The sequence below is a fragment of the Tetrao urogallus genome, assembly GCF_951394365.1.
Source record: "Tetrao urogallus genome assembly, chromosome: 2".
Taxonomy (NCBI): domain Eukaryota; kingdom Metazoa; phylum Chordata; class Aves; order Galliformes; family Phasianidae; genus Tetrao; species Tetrao urogallus.
Window position 1 is genome coordinate 88785967 of NC_136814.1, and position 14887 is coordinate 88800853.

General features: G+C 36.7%; 1 protein-coding gene across 1 annotated transcript in view; it reads left to right on the forward strand.

The window, feature by feature from the left end:
• CSMD1 (CUB and Sushi multiple domains 1) overlaps positions 1–14887 on the forward strand; it is a gene marked incomplete at both ends in the record, with an annotated part of 996476 nt that overhangs the window by 761503 nt on the left and 220086 nt on the right. Inside the window, 3 exons of the mRNA XM_079550635.1 lie at positions 1029–1355; positions 4959–5153; positions 9325–9463. Of these exons, the coding sequence (XP_079406761.1) occupies positions 1029–1355; positions 4959–5153; positions 9325–9463 (661 nt within the window). The remainder of the gene's footprint in view (positions 1–1028; positions 1356–4958; positions 5154–9324; positions 9464–14887) is intronic.

A 14887-nucleotide genomic window follows, 5' to 3' on the forward strand; every position in this document is an offset into this window, starting at 1 on the left:
GATTTTCAAAATAGAGTGAGGTGTCCAACTTGTACAATATATGTGTTTTGCAGCTATGCTGCTACAGGATTGACCAAGCTAAGTGAGCTTTCTCTGGAACTCTGAGCAGCCTCAATTTGTTTGTGTAAAGTGGAAATGTGTCTAAGCACATAATGCCTCGGCATGAGATGATGAGAATGCAATGTCCTTGAATACTGAAGTTCTGTTTTGGAAAAGTACTATGCTGCATTGGCTTGATATATTAGTTTATGTTGGCAGCAGTGTGGAATATTTTACTGGGCTACATTATTTGATGTGCGCATGACACATGTCCTATAAAATATAATGGAACTCAAACTTAGAACATTTACAAACACTGAGTTTGGTTTGATGCATTTGAAGGGCTGAGTAACATTTATTCTTTGTGTTAATTACCATGAAGTAAGCCTTCCTCTTTCTGAATATACTGTTTTGTTGTTAGTTGTTTTTTGTTGTTGTTTTTTATAAAAGCATCATCTATGTTTAATCATCCTGTTCTATCAAAGGGAAACTAGGTAGTTGACTGAGACATAGCTAAATTTGTACTGATCTATGCATCATCATGAACTTTGTGTACTACAGACAGATTGGCCCTTCTACTTGATTGCTTTGGATTTCTAAATACATTTTGAAAGACATTCCTTTTCACTTTAGGAAAAAAAAAAAAAAAAGCATTCAAATTTGAAGTTTGCATTTTCATTTCAGAACAAGCAAACCTACTGATTCTTTCCAAATTCTGACAAATCAGGCAGTACTTTGGCTTTCTTGGCATTCTCTATGTCATCTTTATAATATCTTGCAAGCGCAGTTGCAGTCACATAGCTGGGGGACTTGAAAAGCTGCAGAGCTAAATTGTAGACATGCTGTAACAATCTTATACATCTCCAGGCTGCATGTGTAGTAGTTTTCGCATCTAGACCTCAAAAATATCATATTCCACAAGAATAGCAAGACAAGTGTTTTTTGTGTTTTTGGAGAATATTCTGAAAATCTATCCTTGTTTTCTTTAGTCTCGTGTTTCTTCAACTTCACCACACCATCTGGAATTATTCTTTCACCAAATTATCCAGAGGAATATGGAAACAACATGAACTGTGTATGGCTGATTATCTCAGAGCCAGGAAGCAGAATCCATCTGATTTTCAATGACTTTGATGTTGAACCTCAGTTTGACTATCTTACTGTGAAAGATGATGGGATTTCAGATTTACCACCTCTTGGCACATTTTCTGGCAATGAAGTCCCTTCTCAACTAGCTAGCAGTGGGCACATAGTAAGACTTGAATTTCAGTCAGATCACTCTACAACTGGAAGAGGATTTAATATCACTTACACAAGTAAGAATCTCTTATTTTGTCTAGCCAAAATCTCTTTCATCAAAATAATGAAAAATAAACTTGTTTTTATTTATAATGAAGGGATAGATTGCCCCAGAAAAGGGGACAATGCAAAATTGTATTACTTGTATAAATGCATTACTTTCAGTTATTTTCCTGGTACTCCTTTCATTAGCTTATTGGGAATTTTATCATTTATTTATATAATTTTGATGGTACTGAGGAATGCACTTCATTATTTGATGAGGTTTTTTGGTTGAAACTGCTGTAAATGCCCTTGAAACTGCTGTAAATGCCCAGATAATTAATATCAAATCAAGTAATTTAATATACTTTCTCAATGGAACCAGCAGAAATAAGTTCACAAAGTTTAGGTCTTAAACACAGAGATATATATATTTTTTTCCTCATAGTTCATCTGAAATCACTGAAGTATAAAAAGCAGCTAGAATATAGAACATAGAATGGCTTGGGTAAGAAGGGACATCAAGTTCCTACCCCTCTGCCACAGGCAGGTTTTCCAATTTCTAGATCAAACACTAGATTAGGTTGCTCAGAGCTCCATCCATCCTGGCCTTTAACACTTCCAAGGACAGGGCGTCCATAACCTTGCGGGCAGCCTGTTCCAGCATCTCACCACTTCCTCAGTAATAAACTGTCCTGACATCTAACATACATCTTCCCTTCTTTGGTTTAAAACCATTCCCCCTAGTTCTATCACTACTTAACTGTGTAAAAAGTTGATTTCCCTCCTGTTTATAAACTCCCATTAAATATTGAAAGGCTGCAATAAGTCTTTCCATAGCCTTCTCTTTTCCAGGCTAAACAAGCTAATTCCTTCAGCCTATCATTAGAGGATGGGTGCTCCGGACCTCTGATGTTCCTTGTGACCCTCCTCTGGACCCTCCCCCAAAGCTCCACATCTTTCCTTTGTTGGGAGCCTCAGACATGATCCCAGCATTCCTGATGCAGCCTCACAAGAGCTGAGTAGAGGGGGACAATCATCTCCCTTTCCGTGCTGGCCTTCCCTCTTTTGATGGAACCAGGATACTATTGCCGTTTCAGACTGCAAGAACACACTGCTGGCTCATGTTAAGCTATTCATCAATCAGGACCCCCCTAAGTCCTTCACCTCTCAAGTTCTTCTCCCAGTTTGTATGTATATCTGGGATTATTCTGACCCAAATGCAAAACTTTGCACTTTGCTTGTTGAACCTCATTAGGTTCACAAGGGCCCACCTTTTGAGTTTACCGAGGTCCCTGTGGATAGCATCACTTCCTTCTGCTGTATCAACCACACTGCTCAGCTTGGTGTCATCAGCAAACTTGTTGAGGATGTGTTCAATCGCCTCATTTATATCATTGATAAAGATATTAAAAGAGTACCAGTCCCAAGATGGACCAGTATAGAGATGGTAAACAAATGTCTGTGGGAACATTTTTTGCTTTTGCAGTCTATCTTTTGGTGAGATGGTAAGGCATCTAAGAATAAATATCTTTGAGAAGGCAAATAAGTTCAGAAGTTCTTAAAAGCATACCTGAGGGTTATTAAAAGATAAGTATTTCAAATTTGGCTAACTGGACTAAAAAATATTAGGCTGTATTTTTTGCTGTATAGTATTCTGTTGTTTATATTAAAGCCTGTTTTTCAATGGTACTCCCTTGAAAACTCTGATAATATCACCTCCATGTAGAGAACACTATGACACTTGACATAGAATGCATACTCTCCTAGCACTATTAGTCATTCAAAGGCAACATATATGGAAATTGTCTTTTTACTTGAAGAAATCATTTTCTACGGTTATAGAAGAAATTAATTTGCAAAAATTTTTCTTTCACAGTTTACACTGTTCCTATCTTGTGTGAAGGAAGATAGTGAATCTATTAGCAGTGCTTTTGCAGGGGCAAGATGTTTGTTTGCATTACTTAGAAAAATGAACCTTTTTAAGTACAGATGTTTAAATCATTCATTTGTTTACAAAGAAAGAGAGGTAATTGTTGTCCTTTGTAAAGTGGCAGGAGAAGAAAAGGGAGATCCTTACCTTGCCTAAGTGTAGAGATTAACAGATTTGTCGGAAAATGTGAGAATTGTCTAAGCCCATATGTCTACTACAGTGAGAAACAGAAATAAGTAATGGGAATGTTCCTTATTTATGTTTCATTCATGTTCATAGGAAAAACTTAATTTCATTCAAAGTGCTAGTACTTCTGGACCTCCTCTTGTTGCTGGGAAAAAATGTTCCACTCACATGGCGTAAATCAATTTAGGATCAAAGCACTTTATTCATTAATGAAACAATGGGCAGTCTGTGAGCTGTAGATTCAGAATCACAGAATTTCAAAATAATTGGGGTTAGCAGAAACCTCATGATCCATCTGTCCCATTCCTTGCTCAAACAAAAAACCCACAGCAGGGTGCCCAGGATCACATCCAAGTGGATTTTGGAGATCTTCCCAACCCATTTAGGCAACATGTATCAGTGGTCTATCACCTGCACAGAACAAAAGCAGGTCCTGCTGTTCAGAGGGAACCTCCTGTGCTCCAGTTTCTGCCCACTTCTTGTCTTGTCATTGGACACCACTGAAAAGAGCCTGGCTCTGTCTTCTTTATGCCCTCCCTTCAGTTTTCTATTAGATATTGTTGAGATCCCCATGAGCACCTTCTCTAGGCTGGATGGTCCCAACCTGAGAGTCCCCACCTTCTCAGCCTCTCTTCATAGGAGAGGTGCTCCAGTCTCTTGATCATCCTGATGTCCCTATGTTGTACTCTTCTCAGTATATCTCAGTTTCTCATGTACTGGGGTGTTCAAAACTGGACCCAGTACTCCAGGTGAGGCCTCACCTGTGCTGAATAGAAGGATGAGCCCTCTTGACCTGCTGATGATACTATACCTAATGCAGCCAACAATGCTATTAGCCTTCTTAGTGACAAAGTCATATCACTATCTCATGTTCAGACATGATCTGTATCAGCAGTATAACAGATATACCGCAATTTTAGGCACTCAGAAACTGCAGCATTTATAAACTTGTAAGCACATTTCTGTTCCAGTCTATCACCCACCCTACCCTGTAAAGATTTACATATATAGGATTTATGGGTTACTAGCACTCACCTGTTTCCCCTAAAGTGTTTCGCCTTGCATACGCTTCCTGAAATGGATGTAGGTTCTCCAGCTTTCTGTACACCCATGCTACTCTTTACGAGTCACTATAAGCATAACGGTGGAGGTGTGGGTTCCCATTGATTATAATCCTTGTTGCCATCCACTAACTAGAAGCTGTCCATATCCCTTTGGACTATGCTTCTTGTAGTGTAGAAGCAAACAGATGGGAAATTCAAACAAATTGTTTTTGTGTCTCACTCAACTAAAAAGCTTTAGAATTTGAAGTATGTTGTATTTGTCATCAAATGTCATAAAATGTAATGCAGGTTTTATAGTGGGACATTTTCTATAATTTCAGTTATGTTATAATGTTGTTGCTTTATAAAGGTTATCTCCAATGCCTGCCAAAAAAAAAAAAAAAATAGACAAAGTTTAGAAGGTTTGAATGGTGATGGTTATTATTATTAATTACTATTATTATGTATTTTAAAAGCATTTGGTCAGAATGAATGCCATGATCCAGGTATTCCTATAAATGGGAGACGTTTTGGAGACAGGTTCCTTCTTGGAAGTTCTGTTTCTTTCCACTGTGATGATGGCTTTGTAAAGACACAAGGCTCTGAATCCATAACATGCATTATGCAAGATGGAAATGTAGTATGGAGCTCAGCTGTCCCACGTTGTGAAGGTAAGAACTCAGTCTTTACTTTGCTCCTACAGTGTGTGTGTATAATGAAACTATTTTAATTTAGCTTACTTTTCACCTTTCATACATTAATAAAACTGTTTTAGCTGAAGTTATTTGTCTTATTTTAACACTTTTCCAGTCTTAGAGTATAATAATAGAAACAAGTTTGCTTTTATATTCTTGAAATAAATTAGCATTCTAAAAATCTGGTTGCTATTCTTTTCAAACTCTATCTATCACCATAATTACCTGCTCGTAAGTTATAGCTACTATAACAGTTTTGGCTGTATCATATTGAAGAATATAATTATCTAGAACATAGAAAAGTGAAGTAAGTTTCTATTTAAAATTCTTTTTAAAAATTAGCACCTTTAATTTCCTCAGAGCAAAGATATACCTGAAATTCTGTATATAACATATTAATCCACAGTAATTTCTCCTTAGAAATACTGTGAAAACCAGAGCTATATTTAATATTTCTTATACAATATTAAAATATTTAATCAAAAATTTCCAAGTTTATTTGCTTGTTTTTCCTTAAAAGAAGAAACAGAATAAAATTGTATCATTCTGTGAGATGAAGTACAGCAAGAGCAAAAAAGAGAAAATAGGCTGATTCCTTGGTGCTTAACAATGATGGTGCTTCATAGGTCCTATGGCAAGACATATGAGTACATTTAATATACAGCTAGTGTGCTCGTGTTATAAGCACAGAGTAATACAGTAATAAAGAGTAATATTCAGAAAGCTGTATATCTTCTTGTAAACAACAGTTACATACTCAGGCACTTAATGAAATGAGAGCTGCAGGGGAATCTGTGCATCAGTGCCTGAGCATTTCTTCCCCCTTCTTTGTTTACCTTGATGTCTGCAGGGTTGTTTTTCACACAGTTTTCTCACTCCTCTCTCTTAAGAGCTGCTGTATAGTGGTTGGTTTTTGTTTTTGTTTTTGTTTTTTTTACCATGTCTTAAATTTTTTCATTATCTGGATGATTTGGCAACTCAACTCAGATAAGACTTTGCATTTCTAAGAAAAGTTAGAAATACTAGGAGGAATGCTAGAGTCTGATACTTGTGTATGCAAACCTATGTATGTTCGCAAGACTTCTTATCCTGATTAAACCATATAATGAGTTATGCTGTGTAGCAAACTTGTTCTTTTTTGCTTCCAGAAAAAAACAACTCACACCAAGGCATAGAACATAGAGGAAATTCATCATCAAAAGATGTTTCCTCATTTTGAAACCTTATGCACACAATTGATAAAATATTCAGTGTAATCTTTGTAGTTTTGTTCCACAAACATGTAGGTAAAAAAGCCACTTTGAGTAAAAAAAATGGTAGAGAAAATAAATGAAATAGCTGTTTAAAAAAATACATAACCCTCAATTATCCTTTCTCTGAACCTTGTTGGGCATTGGCTATTTATTAATGGTAAAGGATTCAACTTCATATTAGATTTTTTCTATTGTATATTTTGTTATAGAAGGAAATGTAGATCATTAAAGTTACATTCAAGATCTATTCTGTTTTAGCTGTGTATTCACCTTTAATTGATAAAAAGGAGTTTCTGGTTTTAAATTATGATAGGGAGCAAGCATCCTTGCTAGTTTAGAGATGATTTCGTGTTCTTCTGGTTGTCAAATATTTCTGAGTAACCTTTGTTGTTTTTTCTTGCTTTGTATTGCTCTATAATTAAAAGTCTCTGATATAAGCGATACCTGGAATATGTGAAGTATGTGATGTGTTACAATCAGCTAAGGGTCAGCAGTCTTCTGGTTTGTGTTAATATGACCAGATTTAATTAAAAATAAAAGCTATGGAATACACTTCATTATCCATTTTCTTGGCTGACTGCTTTACCCCAGAGACAATTAACTGTGTATATTTCATTTCTGTGAGTTGCTTTATCCTCCCTCTCCACCCCCCCTGACTTTCTTAAATCTGGAAAAAACTTCTCAGAGATAAGAGATGTCATGAATGAAATCAAAATAATGTCTCTTGGTTCAATTTATTTTAGAAGCATTGAATGAAACCTAGGAGTATTAATTTACTACTCACAAATGCATGTTAACATTAATTTCCATATGGCATAATAGGTTTGCTTGTCACTACTTCAAGAAACAGAAGAGAAATAACAAGATTTCCTGCACTGCAATATGGAATTTGCTGATAATGATACCACTGACTACTTGAGTGTAATACAAATGATACTAAGATAAATTTATCTGACCTTGAAAGCTTTCCTGTTTTAGACTGCTAAATAGCCTTTGGTAGAATACATCATCCCGAAGCCCTGTTCTATAAAAGCTTAATTTTAAGATGGACTTAACGTTTCTCAAATTGTGTTCACTACCTGTTGATGTTTTTTAATCCTTCACCAAAGTCCTCTGAAAGATGATCCATGCCTCACCATGTTGCTTTCATAGCCACTTTTCAATTCTTCTTGTCCTTTTACTGGAAGAAGATCAGATTAATCAAACTTGGTCTCTGAGAAAAGACCTGATAGAATACAGTGAGTGCTGAGGAAGCTAGCCAGGGGCATATCAAGGCTGTTCTCAATTGCCCTAGAAAGGTCTTGTGACTGAGGGAGGTTCCAGAGGTCTTGAATTCTATCTTCAAGAAATGAAAGAAGGAGGACCTGAGGAATTCCAGGTCTCACCTTGATCTCTGGGAAAGGTGATGCACCAATATTCCTGGAAACCATTTCAAACACTGAAGGATAAGAAGATGATTGGGAGCAGTCAGGATGGATTTATGAAGGGGAAATTATGTCTGAGCGATCTGGCAGCCCTGTACAGTGAGATGACTGGCCTGATGGATGAGGGGAGAGTAATAGATATTTTTTATCTCAGTTTTAGCAAGGTGTTTGACACTATATCATATTAGATTCTTATGGGAAAATTGATGAAATATTGGTTAGATAGTGAACTGCAAGGTGAATGGAAACTAGCTGCTGAGCTTTTGGCTGAGAGGGTTGTGATCAGCGAATAGCATAAAGCAAATGGCTGGAAAACAGCCCCTAGTGTACCACAGGAGTAAATATTGAATCCAATACTGTTGAAAATCTTCAGTAACAACCTGAATACTGGGACAAAATACACCATGAACAAGCCAGCAGATGACAGAAACCTGGGAGTAGTGGCTCATAAATGATATGGTTGTCCTGCTGTTCAAACAGGCCGTGACAGGCTGGAGAATTGGACTGAGTTGAAGTTCAAGAAAAGAAGGTGCCTTTACTTCCCCTTTATTCATCTGTTAAGTCTGTGTCTGCAGAGCTGTGTACAGAGACCTGGGATCCCCAGCAGAAAAAAGATATGGGCCATACAGCAATGAGTCAGGTGGTGTCACAAAGATGATTAAGAGCTTGGAGATTTCATACAAGAAGAGACTGAGATAACTGCAGTCATCTGGACTAAAAAAGAACACTCAGGTCTCTGGAGAGATTTTTCAAAGCATATAAGTATCTGATTCCATGGTGTAAAGAAAATTGTCTGTTGACAGGCCAAGTGGCAATGGACACAAACTGAAATACAAGATAGTATTTTTAAACACAAGAAAAACCTTTCATTGTGAGAGTGATCAAACAGTGGAACGCAGTGCCAGAGTCATTTGCCTTTGGAGGGAGGGCATGACCCTGATTGTACATGGTTCTGTGTAATCTGCTGTAAGTGACCCTGCTTTGAGCAGGAGTAGATGATCTCCAGAGGCCCTTTCCAACTGTAGTTCAATGGGATATTCACAACAATCATTACCACTGAGCTGAGTCATTACTCAATAGGGTACTAGATGGCAGAGTGTGATGAAAAAAAACCAAAAAACAAAAAAAAACCCCAATGCATTACTTCGAACAATTTGCACGCAAATATGGAGTCATATTAGAAGTAAAAATGACAGTGGTTTTTTTTTTTTAATTTTAAGGAATGCTCGCAATTTCAAATGCCAGTTTCTGTGGATTAAGGTATGTGTAGAGTTATAAGCTATGGTGAGATACACTGCAAGACTTAAGAGACTGAGAGAAGGTGCTTATAATACTGCAGAATAATAAGAAAAATAGCATTGTGTATTAAACTTTTTTCTATACTTTTGAATTGTTTATTATTATTATTTGTAGCATTATTTGAGTATAAAATAGTGCATTATAAATAGTGTATTTTTTTTTTTCTTGCAGCACCATGTGGTGGGCATTTGACAGCATCAAGTGGTGTGATCTTGCCACCAGGGTGGCCAGGATATTATAAGGATTCACTTAACTGCGAATGGGTGATTGAAGCAAGACCAGGACATTCCATTAAGATTACTTTTGACAGGTGGGAATCATAAAGAAAAACACCAAATAATGTACAAACACAATTTTTTTTTTATAACAATGAAGAAGAAAAATATTTAAGAACTCAAACCAGAATAAGAAATGATTGCCAAATGACACTGTACTTAGTTATTCCTGTCCTTCCAGAAAATTAAAGGTTAAAGCTTCATTTATATTGTATGAATGCTTTAAACAATATACAGTAAATGTCCATCTGCTAGTACATCAGTAGTGATGTCTTTTACACTCCTCACTATTTTTGTTTTCATGAACATTTATTGTCCATGATGATGATTAAGTCTAACTAATGGAGAATATAAATTTCCTAGAGAAAACATAAATTGTACAAGAAGTTCTGAATTAAGCTTATTATATATGTAGTACTACAACATGTGTCACTTCAATGTGTACTGAGTTTCAACAGTTTATTTGGATTCTTGAGATTTCACCATGTGTACTGGCATAGAGATTAAATAAAGATGTCCAGACATCAAAGTACTGTAAAGGCAGAGACTGAAAGTTTGTTTTAAAGTATAATCTAACTAAAACAATCAACCCAATTAATTTGTAAAAATGTTATCTTAATATGGACTGAAATTAGCTGTGCTGGAACACACAGTGATTATGTCCTTGTGTAACGTGCAGATTCCTTTGGAATAACAACTATTTTTGAAGGTGAATTATTTTCAGCCTTGTCTTACATGGACTCAGGAAGTAGTGAGACTGCATTTTGGTACCAGGAATGTGAACTGCACTATATTTCATCTTTCTGAGACCTCAATTTTCTTTGTGATCTCAGTTAGATCTGTTTTCTAATCATACTAGAATCTATTCCATTTATGATTAACACACGAAGATATTCACCCTTCAGCATCTTTGTAAAATATGTAAGAAATAGCCATTTGCTTAGTTGCTTGATGATAATGGCGCACTAGTTACTCATTTGACATAGAGAAAGATGTAAAAGATAATATGAAAGATGGTGCCTGGAGCTGGACTGCAGTGGCCTTCCTGTATTACTGTTGCCGAAGGGGAGGCAGTTGTCTATATCTAGTTTTACCTTTGCAGACTCCACAATGATGAGCAAAATTATTCATTAATACATATTTATAAGCCTTCTATGTCTAAGTGCAGAGACAAAAAATATGTAAATGAATGGAGAGAAGAACAGAAGAATGTGAAAGTGACTGTTAGAGGGCAAAACAAAAGATCTGTCTTCTATGTATTCAGTGAGTTTCTCCATATCTCACTTCTACTAATTAGTTTGGTGTCCTCATGTGCTTTGGGAAACACAGTATTTATTGCAGATTGGAGTCCTAGTTACTTAGCAGGGCCACTAGGAACCTACTAAAATAAGCAGGGCTACTAGGAAAAACTTGAACAGCAAGTGAACAGAACTGACAGCCTTCTTCTCTCTGGTGTCCTTAATGAATACAAAGTTTGAAACATCTGAATAATTGAGTGCAGTGTATATGAAATACAAAGGAAAGAGAAGTATGGCATTTCTAAAAGATTTTGTTTGTTGATGTCAGAAAGCATAGAAATACATTGGATATAATTTACCCAGGTTTCCAAAATGTGATTTTTTATTTTGCATCTCATTCTGTAAATGGCTGTTAAAAAGCACCATTTTAATACAAAGAAGGAAATTGCTTGATAAAAAATGTAATTAACAGGGGGTAATAATCTTACAGTAAAATGTGTTGTTTAGCAGTCTGTGTTCAACTGTTTGTTATGCTCAGAAATCATCTTAAAAAGGAAAAAAATGGACTGATGATACCAAATCACTCAGGGTATTAAAAAACATAGAAGACCGAAGTAGTGCTGAAGAATCTTACAGGGCTGGATATGTAGGCAACAAAATTGTAGTTAGATTAAGTAAATGTAAAACGAATCATGTAAGAAAAAGTATTCTACCTTAATATATAAAATGGATGGATTTTGAGAGCTTGCACTAACCACTGAACTGTTACATTTCTTACCACTCTCTATAAAGAAACATGAATGAGAACTTCTAATACATTCATAGGAGTTTTGGAATCATGTCTGTGGTGATGAAACTACTGTAGGGCGAAAGATTAACATAAACTATATATTTAGTTTATTGAAACTCCTTTTCTGTCCTGTTTTATAATTTTATTTTTTTTTATAACTTGATTAAAGTCAATAACAAAGAGAGAGAGTAACAACAGGGAAGGATGGAAGCTGTTTAAAAAATTATTTCATTAAATTGCTATGTCACCTCTGTAATGGATATTTGCTTTCATAGAATCATACAATCATAGAGTCACCAAAGTTGGAAAAAATATCCAAAATCATCCAGTACAACTGTCCACCTATCACCAATATTTCCCACTAAACCATGTCCCTCAGTACAACATCTAAACATTTCTTGAATACCTCCCAGATCAGTGTCTCCACCACCTCCCTGGGCAGCTCGTATTTCTTAACGTCCAACCTGCACCTCCCCTGGCACAACGTGAGGCCATTCCCTCTCATCCTATCACTAGTTACATGTAAAAAGAGGCTGACCCCCACCTCACAACAACCTCTCCTTTCAGGTAATTGTAGGGAGCAATAAGGTCTCCTCTGAACCTCCTCTTTTCCAGACTAAACAATCCCAGCTCCCAGCTTGTTCTCCTTCTTGGCCACCTGGGCATGCTGCTGGTTTGTGTTCATACATTCAATAGGAAGTTCCAGAATTTAAGACACCATTTTTTCTTGTTCTTGTTAAAATCTTTCTGTATAAATTACAAGCTTATATTCATTAGCTTTGCCCTTTCAGTTTAAAATTAATTATCAGAAGCTGGAAGTTTCAGGATTTCTTTCAAAATGTAGTGAAAGCAAAGAGACGTCTTAGTTGTAAAATGGAGCATTTTAATTTTTATAAGAGGAAACAGGTTGCATGTACTTGCATACTTTAACAGTGTGACCACTGTACTTCTCAAGAAATTAATGGAAAACATACTTTCCCATGCCATATGGTAGACTTGAAGACTACATTTACTGAATTTTCAGCAGATGCACATATTCACAGAATTATACAGCTTTATGTACAAATCAAGCTGTGATGAAATTAAACAAAAGTTTCAGCATTTTTAAGACAAGACTTTGGTCTTCTTTCTCTAAATATTTCAGTAACACGTTAGTCATGCTGTTAAGTACAATGGTTTTGGTAGACAGGAAAACTCCCTTTGGAACTTTATGCCAGTGTTCCTGGTTGGTTTTGAAAATTGTATGGCATTATTGATTCATAGAATAAATAACTTTAAGAGTGCTGCAAGTTGATGATAAAAAAAAATTATATCCCTTTGCATAAAAGTTCTTTTCTCCTAATATGACAGTTTTGCTACCCAGATCAAAACTTGAGTAGAAAACCTGTTTATAATTTAAAAGAAGCTAACTCTCCTGATTGACGTAATGTTATTAAATTACAAACCATTAAGCAAAATCAGTATCAACACCAATAATCCATTAATCAACGGGTACAATATTTTTCATGTATTTTGTCTAGTCCAGGGAAAATAAAATCCTCTTATATTTCATTGCATGTCTTGCCATCACAAATGCAGCAACCAGAATGAAATTTTGTACCATACATGTGATATTCATAATGTAAATGAGCTCCCTCTTGAGCTAATGAGACTTCAATATTGCTAGACAAATATCCGTTAGTACTTAGAGTACTTAGAAACTCTCCAGAAGTAGCAGCAGATGATAAAATAACCCCATGAATGTTTTACGTTGAAACATTCTGCATTTCAGGTTACAGCTAATACCTGGAAGGGCAACAAAAGAATAATGTCTGATTGAGTCAGAAGGAAAGAACTTAGAAGGGTAAATGCTGAACGGAAATTTTTTGTTGTTTTGAATAATGATGAAAACTCATTGGGTAGCTGGTAAAACAAGCCTCTTCAAAATCTGCCTAAATTTATGAAAAATAGCAGATTTTAAGACTTCTTAAAATTCTCTGGGACATTTGGAGAATGTCCTATTTTTTTTTTTTTAACCAATATAAGTATGCTAATAGAAATTAATTTTTTTTTTTTTTAAATTACTCTTATTTAAGCACTTTCAGTAAGGATGTAGAAATTCCTATACTATTTTTTTTCCGTGATAGTGCAGAGGTTGCTATAATGCTCCAAGTCTTAAAAACAGAAAAGTTAACTAGAAATAAGTTTCAAATTTTGAGATGAACTAGAATCTTCTGTAAATAAAGATCAATGTAATGGGCAGCAGTTCCCAGGGGAGTCCCTAGGGATTCAGTTTTAGAGAATAAAGGGCTCCAAAATGGCTGATCGCACTTCAAGAAGGAGGTCTTAAAGGTGCAGAAGCAGGCTGTCCCCCTGCACCACAAAATATACGGGCAGGGAAGAAGACTGGTGTGGATGAATAGGGAGCTATTCTTGAGGCTTCGGAAGAAAAAAAGAATCTACCTCCTGTGGAAGAAGGGACAGGCAACTTAGAAAGAATACAAAGAAGTTGTTAAGATGTGCAGAGTGAAAAATCAGAAAGGCAAAAGCCCAGCTTCAACTCAACCTGGCCACTGGGGTAAAAAAGCACAAGAAATTCTTTTACAAATATATCAACAGTCGGAGGAGGACCAAGGAGAATCTCCATTCTTTACTGGATGGGAATGTGACCACTGAGGATAAGGAAAAGGCAGAGACATGAATGCATTGTTTACGTCTGTCTTTGAAGATCAGACCAGTTATCCTCAGGGTACTTCACTCTCTGACCTGGTAATCTCGTCTGGGGAGCAGACAAAACCCCTCACAATTCAGGAGGAAACAGACAGAGATCTATTACTCCAACTGGACTGCCACAAGTCCATGGGGCCAGATGAGATTCACTTGAGAGTGCTGAAGGAACTGGCAGAGGTGATAGCCAAGCCGCTTTCCAACATCTATCAGCACTCCTTGTTGATTGGTGAGATCCCAGAAGACTGGAGGCTTGCCAATGTGACGCCCATCTACAAGAAGGATTGTAAGGAGGATCCGGGGAACTACAGGCCTGTTAGCCTGACCTCAGTGCCAGGGAAGGTTATGGAGCAGATTGTCCTAAGGGAGATCACGCAGCATGTGCGGGACAACTGGGGTATCAGGCCAAGCCAGCATGGGTTCATGAAGGGCAGGTCCTGCTTGACCAACCTGATCTCCTTCTATGATCTGGTGACCCATCTGTGGATGAGAGAAAGGCTATTGCTATAATCTACCTAGACTTCAGCAAAGCCTTTTACACTGTCTCCCACAGTATTCTCCTGCAGAAGTTTGCAGCCCTTGGTTTGGACAGGTATGCTTTTGGCTGGGTAAAGAACTGGCTAGAACCACCTCCAGAGTGTTGGTGAATGGAGTTAAATCCAGCTGGTGACTGGTCACGAGTGGTGTTCTCTAGGGATTGGCGCTGGGGCCTATCCTCTTCAATA